General features: G+C 47.8%; 1 protein-coding gene across 1 annotated transcript in view; it reads left to right on the top strand.

The window, feature by feature from the left end:
* The window catches only part of LOC102450345 (autism susceptibility gene 2 protein homolog), a 437,768-nt gene extending 432,421 nt beyond the window's left edge, over positions 1-5,347 (top strand). Inside the window, exon 15 of the mRNA XM_075916845.1 lies at positions 4,117-5,347. Within this exon, the coding sequence (XP_075772960.1) occupies positions 4,117-5,347 (1,231 nt within the window). The remainder of the gene's footprint in view (positions 1-4,116) is intronic.
* Positions 5,348-10,254: the final 4,907 nt, after the last annotated feature.

Here is a 10,254-nt window from a genome sequence, read left to right on the forward strand (position 1 = left end):
ATAGGACTCAAATTCCTCATCACTAGAGGGAGCCAGTATTTCAGGGCTTTTACCTCCCAAGGTCTTTGCCTTTGCAGCCATGACCTTACACACACCCATACTACATTTTAATATCCATTTTGGTCGATCTGGACGTGGAATAACCAACAATCAATATATGGGAAGTGATCCCACTGTCCGTCCCGCGTCACAACGCTATGTGTTAGGGATACCAGGTTTACATCAAAGGAGCCCGTATCTGGCCATCCGACACCAAAAGTAGGCCACTCAAGTTGACAAAATTTAATTAACTCATCTTTTGCCATTTTTACTCTATAGTCACTTTTAAAATTACTAAAATTCTGTAACATGCATCCCCAATGGGGTTGCGGAGTTTTCTATCCGGGAGCTTCCCGAACCCATATCTATCTATTTATATATATTGCGCGCACACACACACACACACACAGTCAACAAGCTTTTATCGCGGCTCCGTGTGTCGATGGAATGACACCACACCAGCTTTTAGCGTCCGAACTCAGAGAGGGGTCCAGCGCTTGGCTGCCTCACTAGAGACACCGGTGTGCCCTTATGGAGCCGTGACACTTAAGACGGGCCTATCAAACAGTAACAAATATAGACAAACAGGGGGCTTAGAGACTCGCTGGGTCACGAGGTTCGGCTGACCCCCCTTGCAATCAAGAAATCCTGGTCATCGGGTTTCCCCTTGCAGGATTCTTGGGGCGGCTGGAGTCAGCTTAAGTCTCAGACCTGGTCAGCGACAGTCATGCTTACACACAAACCTGTGGTTTCACAATTTAGGTTTCCAACAAATCATTAAAACAAAGAACAAGAGTACTCCTACTAAAAACAAAAGCAATCCACTGGAGTTTTCCTAACTCCTCATAACTTCCCCACGCAACCCACGGGTTCATGGTGTTCCTTCTGGGGCTTACAGAGGTTTCTACCATTTGGGAGCGACCCAATTCCACAATATTGTGTTCTTTCCAATGTTCAGACCTATGTGCTGAACGCAATGCCCCCGGGGGACAAACAAATACTCAGACCTATATGCTGAGTGCAAACTTACAGATCAATATCTGCTAGAACACAGGAATAGGTATACTCACTCCGTCTATACCCCGGCGCCTTCCTCTTTTCTTCGGACCTGACAGCCTCGTGTGACTCATTCAATAGAGACTCCTTTAACTTTCCGGATGTCCCGATTCACGCTTTCGATGCCGTGACGGACTCAAACAGTCCGGTGCGCACTTCACGGTCACCTACGGCGAATCTTGTTGTCCGACTCCGGAGTAGTCCAAGGGAGGTCCCATCTGGGGTGCCAATTTGTTGCATAAATTGCTGGTTTCGTCCCCTTGGAGGCTAGTCTGATTTACCCCAAGAAGAGAGTCACACTTTCAGGCTGGGTCCAACTCAAGTTTATTGGTTGCAACCAAGGTACGGCTAAGGAACTCAATGTTCAAATCAGAGCCGACCCCCAACATCTCATAGGCAGGGGTTTTTATAGGGTTCACATCTTTCCTGGTTTAGGTGCCTTAACATGATAGGTTACTTCATCTTTGACATTTAGCATTCCTATAGGTCAGGTTAATTTTTCAAATGAGGTTAAATACAGTGCCTACTTGCTGAACAATGGGCAAGCCATACTTCCCTTTTCCCTTTCCTGCTTGAGCCGGTCACAAGTTTAAAGGATGTGGAATCTATCCATATCTCCACTTAACAGAAGACTGGTTTCACTTCCCCTCGTCTCCTTATTATAAGTTATTACCTGTGACAGGCCTTGACCTTTGTCATGTCTTACTCCTATACAAATAGCAAATATATCTAATCATTAGCAATGTATGTATATTGTACGTGCCCCTCATAGGGGAATCAATGGCTCCGGGGGATTTGACTTCCCTTTTACACATCACCATCACCCACTTCAGCAGAGCTGGTGTTTGCTAGAAGTGGGTACACTTCCCCAGAGACATTGTAGCAATTACACTCTACTGAGCAGTCTACTCCTCCCCCCTCCTTCCTGTTTCCTGTGCTTCCAGATGCCCAACAGCCAGTGCTCCCAGTTCTAATAATTACAAACCGCATCTAAAACAACACAGAATAACTGAGGCACAGTGAGGTTAACTGATTTTCCAAAGGTCAAACAATATATCAGTGGCACAGCTGGGAATACAACCCCACTTTCAGGCCTCCCATTCCCACTCTAAATATTGGATATCATCACTGCTTGTGTGAGAGACCTTCCTCATTTAGTCGGCACCAGTGCATTAAATCAGTGGTTCCCAACCGCCTGTCCACGGCCCGCTGCCTGGCTGTGGACCTCTGGCTTCTGGGCTGCAGTGGCTCTGGGGGTTGGGGCTGGGGTACACCACTCCAGGCATGGCTGTTGGGAGAGGCATGTCCTGCCCTGCCTCTTAGCCAACCAATGCTGGGCAGGGGTGGGATCTCTTCCTGGACGCAGAAGAGCGCTTCCCTGCACAGCGGGAGGGCCTCATGGAGTTCAGCATGGGAACCCTAGTGCAGCCACAACCCGGGCAGCTGCAATCAGTTGGCAGCTGGGAGGCAGCGCAGGGCTAGATGAGGGGGGTGAGGCTAGTGCTGGGGGGGACTCTGGGGTCAGTGGCTGGCGCTGGGAGTAGTGGAGGGGTGGGGGGGGGCTCTAGGGGTTAGGGCTGGCAGTGGGGGGCTCTGGGGGCCGGGGCTGGGGCTTTTGGTGGACTGGTAACATTTTATTTGTATATTTGCATATCATTATTTGCTCAATAAATATGCAAATAAAATGAAACAAGATCTGCTGCTGCCTAGGAAAACAAATGTTACCTCATACCCTGGCTGCTCAGTCCCCAAGATAGGAGAGTTCAAGATGGATTTGTTTTATGAAGAATTTAGTGGAAATATGCATAAAACTTGAGACTAAGTTGCCAACCAATTCAGTGTCTTTATTTTGGATGCATGTCACATGGAATCAATGCAGCCATCAGGGTTACTAAAGGAGATCTTAGAAAATTAATGGCTAATATCCCTAGGTTAGGGGTTGGCAACTTATGGCACGTGTGCCATAAGTGGCACGTGAGCCGATTTTCAGTGGCACACAGGGCAGGAGCTCAGGCCCGCCCCTCCTCCCCCATGAAGCTGTTTTCTGAGCTCTTGTCAGAAGTTCAAAGCTCCCATGTAGACAGGGAACTCAAATGATTGGCAGGGGGGTGGGGTGTTGTCTTGCTGAGCAAGCAGCTAAATGGAGCTGCTCCATGCATGAAATGGAGCAGCTCCCAGAGCAGGTAATAAAAAGCAAGTTAAGGAGAGAATAAGAGGCCAGGTAGCGGGAGGAGGAGTGAGGGAGTGGGTAATTGGGAGGGGAGTTAGAGGGGAAGGGAGGGGAGTTTGGAGAATCTCTTGAGCGAGGGGAGAGAGGTAGCAACTCAGCACTCTCAATCCTCCTGGGAAGGGGGAGATAAGGAGCTGACTGCATGGGGTAGGTGGGGGAAAGGGGGGTGGGTAGGTGTTGGCATTGGGGTGAGGTGGAGGCAGGGGGGAGTGAGTTTGTGCTGTGAGGTGGGGAAGGAGTGGATAATTTGTTTGTGCTTCAGCTGTGAGTTCGGACAGGACAGACTGCTGGTGCCTGCTACTTTGCCTTAGGTAATAGATTATATTTATTAATTGATAGCATAATGATTACTTCCTTGGCTGGCACAGTCTAGAAAACTATTTTTTTTTTAAATAATTCACTGACCCTTCTGGCCCTCCAATAATGCACTAGCTTGTCTCTTCAGGAGACTAAAGTTTAAACTGAGATAAGGCCGCATGTGTAAGGCCTTATCATTTTGATGTTCTCATTTTGATGTCCCATTTTGCAAGTCACCAAACAAGTGCACGTTTAGGATTCTTTTCTTATGAGCAGCCCATAGCTGGAACAGCTGGCTACAAGTGTACAGCGTATAACAGTGCTACGCCTGCTGCTGGACACAGCTGCTAGTTCCTCATTTTCTATGTTGGCTCACAATTTTAATAGCTACATATACTTTATATGAATACAGAAAGCAGTTCTCTTTATTGTTGCCATAGGTGTTTTGCATACATGAGCAGACACCAACAATAAGGTATTTTCTCTTTACACAGGGATCTCATGGATAAAAACAGACATTCAAATAGATCCTCGCCGGCATCAGCTCCTGTGACCCATCAGATCAGCAACCTCATCCACAGCAACAGCCAGACCTCCAGCGATCCCATCAGGCAAGTTAGCATTGGTGACAGGGAAAGGTCCAAAGAACCAGAGAGAGAGCACCCTGACCAACTGAGAGAGCCACCCATAACAGAACACAAGATAAAAGAGAGTCGTTCTCCCGTGAAGGAAACTCCTAGCCATGTCCCTGCTGAGGACAACACAAAGCCAGTAATTCAGTCTGTATCTCTCTACAGTAAACCTGCACTAAGCGAGAGCTTGAAACTTAGCAATTTAATGAACAAAGATATAGATAGAAAGCCAGAGCTTCCAAGTGACCACCAGAAGATTAAGAATGACATCAAGGTCAAAGAGGAACGCAAGGAGGACAGTGATGTGCTGGTGATGGTATCTGAACCTTCACAGCATTCCAGAACAGTGGAACATCCGCCGCCACCACCTTCTTTGCATGGATTACCCTTGTCCCATTCTGTGACCACCACAATGCCTCTCTCCATGAGTAGCGTTCACAAGATGAACAACATGAGTATTCTAGACTGCAGCAGAATGACGACCCCTCTCATGGGCATGAATCCTTTGTCAGGAAGGGAGAGACTGCCACATCCTGGATTTTCTTGGGACCCAGTGAGGGACCCGTTGCGAGATGCCTACCGGAGCTTAGACCTGCATCATCGAATGGATTTTCAGCTCCGGACAGATCCCATCCATAGCTTACCTACCACCTTTGGATTTTATGACCATGAGCGTTCTTACAGAGACAGGGAACCACATGACTATAACCATGAAAACCTTCTTGAAGCCCGCCGAGAGCAGGAGCGGTTACGGCAAGCGGAGGAGAGGGAGCGCTTGCACTTACGGGAGGAACTTGAGCATGCCAGAATGCACCACCTGCACTCATCCCCTATCGAAAGTCATCTGGCACACATGCCATCGTTCATGCCTCACTTAAGCGGGATGCATTACCCCAGACTCAGTCCATCTACTGCCATGCACAATGGAATTTTAAATAGAAACCCACCGACCGCAGCATTGAGTGCCCCATCCCCTTTGGTACCAGCAAGCAGTACTAGACCTGCCTCCCCACGCAGGACTACCCCACTCACAAACTCAGAGTCCAGGGACTATTCCCCCTCTAGGAACCCCAAAGAAGTAGAGGCACAATAGCCCCCAACAAGGTGAATTTTAAACTTGTCTGTATATAGAACAACAAAAATATTTTACAAAATGCACTGCTGTAACCTTTTGTTATGTAAAAGTTATAGAAATTAAGCACAGTTCCATAAATAATGGGGTCAGGGGTTTCAAAAACTTTGGAACAAGAAAGTTGCTAAGAATGGGAATTTAATATAAAGGTATTGACTTTTTTATTTTATTTTTGTTTCTGTTCCAAAAAGGAGTTATTAAAAATGTCAAGTTTGTACATTTTTTCCCAAATGTGAGAAACATTTTAATGGATTCGTTTGTTTTTTTTAAATTTTGTGCTCTTTTGTTTTGTTAAGGATCTGAGGCATTTTAAATGCATATTTAAGAAAATGACCCAGGGTTTCTTAAAGTATTATTTATGGAAATACTGTAGTTTCTTACAGGCCACTGTGAGGTTCCCTAACTGAGGCCAATCGATCATTTATCTTGGAACCAAAGTTAGATATATATTAAAATATTATTATTAATAATAATGTATAAAGCTGTTTTTGCCTTATAATATTATGCAGAAAGTTAAGAGGATTTTTTGTTACTTGTTTTATGTTTAACAAAACAAACTGTAAATATTCTGTTAATTTAATATTGGTGTATATTTATATTAACATAGACTTGATAAAAAATGGTTTCTAGAACCACTCTGGTTAGTTGTTAACATGATTTACAACTCATGCTTGTCATAGTCAGAAATACACACTCAAAGTTGCAGCATATAGACTTCAACTATGCAAGAAGTGGAAGGCAGGTCTTTAGTGGATGTTGGGGGGAGGAAGATTAAAAAAAAAAGTGCAACGCTGGAGACATAATGGAAATGGCATGTGAACAGAGACTGCTTTTTTTTGTACAAACACAAGGGACAGTTCACCAAGGAGAGAAAGAGACGCTCCTGGGAGGAGATTTTGGTTTCCTATGTTTCAAGATGGAAAAAACAGATGGAACTGGCACAGTACCCATGTGGCAGACCATTTAATTTTTTTTCTTTTTGAACTGTGGGCAGGCTCGCTGGCAATCAAGGACAATTTTCCGTGGACCCCTTATGCTAATCGTGCAGTGTTCTTATTGGAATCAGTATACAAGACAAAGTTGAATTTTAGGAGTGCAAAAAATGTCTAATGCTTGATTTAAAAAAAAAGAAATTGTGATATATTATCTATAGTACATGAAGACCATAAGCAAATGTTTAAGTGTGAGTCTGCCTTGAACTGCTTTTTGGCGTGAATTTTATTTTTTACTTTTAAATTTACTGTTCATTCATACGTAATTTTTGCTGTTTTACTTGCTGTACCATTTTCCCCCCCCTCCCCCCCATTTTATTATTCAGTATCCATGTTTTCTATACCCTGGGCTTTTACTCTCTAGTTAATTCAGCTATCTGCTACTATTTTCTTTCTTTGACTCTGTATCTTTCCTACCCTCCCCACAATCCTCCCCCCTGCACCCCTGTAATTCTAAACATTCAGTTTCCTTGTAGATAAATGAAGATAAATACAACATTGATTTTGGATGAAAAAAGGTAGTTGGGTGTTTGTGTGTCATAGCTAGTCTACTTGACTTTGAGGCTAATGGCTTATCGACAGATGTGCTGAGCCATTTAGTACCAATAGTGCTTCAGGTGCTTTAATGGCCCAGCCACCGTTTGATGAAGAGGTTGAGGGGTTTGTTTAAGACCTTTCCTTGAATAGCATCCCCTTTACCCTTAAGAACCTTGCCCATTGGCCAAGGATTAGTTCTTAGCCCATCAAACACCATATCAAAGATGTCACAGAACTAAGAGCTTTGACAGCCATGAGAACAGCTGTGGTGTATGAAGCAGCTCAAGATTAACCCTGGGCAGACAGTGGCACTTCCTCATACAGATTAACCACAGAGCTACAGGTGGAGGAGTGCTGCTCCGCCCCATCCCCCTCCATGGAAAAGTCCCACCTGCTGCTGGGTGTCCACCTTGCCTAGGCCCTGCTGAGCTCGCGGTCACCATGGTAAGAGTGGCACATCTCTCGGTTGCGCCTGCGGGGCAGGAAGCAGGTTTGGCTGCACAGGGCCCAGCCGGGCAGGGTGGGCTCTCAGGGTGCGTGAGTGGCCAGCGCCCTCCCCCTTCCCCAGCAACAATTTACGCTGCACAGTGTTTGGTGGCGGTGAGAGGAGGCAGCGCTGGGGCTGAGGAGCCCGCAGGACTCAGGTGGGGGCTCGGGGCCTGTGACAGGGTGGCTCTACCTCGCACTAAGGAACAGGGAGTTACCCTGGCCGAAAAGGCCCCACCCCCACAGCCCTGCTGGGCATGCTCCCAGGGGAGACAGGGTATAAAAGCCCAGGGAGCCACGCAGTTGGGGTGGACTGCCAGAGGGGAGGGAGCTCAGGCCTGAGCTCCAGAGCAGCCTCAGCAGCCCCAGCCCGTGAGGCTGTCTGGGAGGGCATGACAGGCCAAGCAACACCCCGAGAATGGAGCAGAGCTCCAGAAACGGTAGGTAGTAGCCCAGGGTGGAGGATTGTCCTCTGGAAACTTGGCTCGTTTCGGTAGGAATCCCTGCCGAGCAGGCAGCGGAACTTGTCACTGCCAACAGGGCCCTGGGCTGGGACCCAGTGGAGCGGGAGGGCCTGGGTCCCCCTACCCCTGCTCCCTAGCAGTTTGGGAGGCTTACCTTTGGACTGGGCCTCTAGGCTGTAGTACCTGTGATAGAGGGAACTGTGCTTGGGACTTGACCTCTGGGCCAGATATACCCTGATAGAGGGACATTTGCTAGGAACTGAGCCTACAGGCTGTTTACACCCTGCAAAAAGGGAGCACTGACCCAAACCTTGGGGACTTTCAGACCATTGACAGGGCCCTTTGGGGCTTTGCACTGACAGGGACTCCATCTGGGGGGAGGGGCTGAGCTGCCTCAGAGCTGGTCCCCCTGAGGGTGCCATGGATTGGGCCCCTGCCCCCAGCAGGGCTGGACACCCCAGGTCATCCACTCACCTGCCCCTGCCTCACTGCGCTGCGCCCAGCCTCCCAAGCCACCCTGACCCCAGCCCTATTCTTAGGGTCACCCTGCCCCCCATCTCCCTGAACCCCCTCAGCCCCCCAGCTCTATCCCCAGGCACTCCCTCCCTCCTGGCCAGACACCCTACCCCCAGTCCTCTCCTGCACCCTCCCTCATGGCCAGACACCTACCCCCACCCTGCTCCTGCATCCACTGTTGCTCCTTGCACCCTCCCTCCTGGCCACACACTGCACTCTCCCTTGCTCCTGCTCCCTCCCCCTGGCCAGACACCCTACTCCCAGCCTGCTTCTGTACCCTACCTCCCACCCAACCTCGCAACCCTCCCCCTTCTGCACTGCACCTCTCGCCCAGATCCTGCATCCTCATCCCTATTCCACACACTGGCAGCGCTGTCCTGCACACTGAACCCCTAAGTTTTGTCTCCACCCCAGGGCCTAAGGGAGGCCATAAAATCCACTAACTCTGGAACCCCAGGAAAAGTAAATTTGGCCTATGGGAAGCTGTGAACCTCAGCCCCCCATCCCTTCCCCTCACCTTGCGGGGCTGGAGCACCAGAGGAGTGAGGTGGCTCAATTGGGGGCCACATCAATGAGAGTTGTTGGTTTTGGAAGAGTTTTTTTTTGTTTTGCTTCTCACTTCTGTGGTCCCCAACTGATTTTTCTGTAGGGCAGTGGCCCCCCCAACCCGAAAAAGGTTCCCCACCCCTGCCATCAATAAAGCAAACATGGAAACCTAGCAACTGGTGGTCCACGGAAAGGTTTACATTGAGACAGGTGGTCCATGGGCCAAAAAATTTGAGAACCTCTGGGCTAGACAGAAACCAACAGCCCATCCTTGAATGTCACAGGCTGTGGCAACATTGTCAACAAGTCCATCCGCTCCTGCCACTAAGCCATTTGTCAGGTAGACTCTGCCCTCAAAGTGCCTCTTGTTAGACAGCTCTAATACACAGGCATGGTGAATGAGAGCTGCTGTGGGCTACAGTGTTTTATCTCAGGTAAGCAAAGGTTTGCAAGCTGCATTGTGATACTGTGATCTGCTCTCGCTCCCATACTCTCAGCTAAGGGCAATGCCTTTCAGGTCTAGCTAGGTATCTCAAATAGAACCCAAACAGTTTTGTTGCTGAGAAACCAAAATAGATAGAATAAACTTGAAAAACAACCAATGGTCTGGTAGCACTTTACAGACTAACAAAACATGTAGATGGGATCATGAGCTTTCGTGGGCACAGCCCACTTCTTCAGATGACTGGAGTGCTGAGTTTAGGATGTGCAGATAGAGTCCTGTTATTGCCTTTGATTCTTATCTGCTTCGTTTTAACTACCCAATCTTCAGGTGCTTACCAATTTCCCTGTTCTGCCTTCCTGTTTTTCTCTTTGATATTTCCATACCCTCTGCTCCTTGTTTCCTGCCCCCCCCATAGGAGTGTAGCCAGCTGGACATGATCCCCCTGTTGACCCCACTGTTTCCGCCCCCCTTCCCTTGGTTCTGGCTCTCTCAGCTACAATTTAAGTAGGTTTCCTGTTATGTTGAACAAATGAGGTTTAAGTAGCTTCCTGTTATGGTGAAACAGTGGAAAGCCCTGATAAGGTCAGGAACTTTCTTAGAAACCACATTGATTTAATAGAGTTAATTAAATTCATGCTTATGAATATGTATGTAACCTACAGAATGAGTGAGGAAGCGTGAATGAGCAACACCCACTCATAAAGCAGTTCAGCATGTGTTGCCTTTTATGGTCAAGGAAGAATTCTGCAAATCGAAACTAACTCTTGCAACCTGCAGCCTGCCTCCAAACTGCCAGCATGAATGTGATGTGTGTGTGTGTGTGAGTACTGCCATACCATTAAGATTCTGTACTAATAGACAGAGGGTGAACTTGAGCAGCAC

The sequence above is a fragment of the Pelodiscus sinensis genome, unplaced genomic scaffold, assembly GCF_049634645.1.
Source record: "Pelodiscus sinensis isolate JC-2024 unplaced genomic scaffold, ASM4963464v1 ctg36, whole genome shotgun sequence".
NCBI classification, from domain to species: Eukaryota; Metazoa; Chordata; order Testudines; family Trionychidae; genus Pelodiscus; species Pelodiscus sinensis.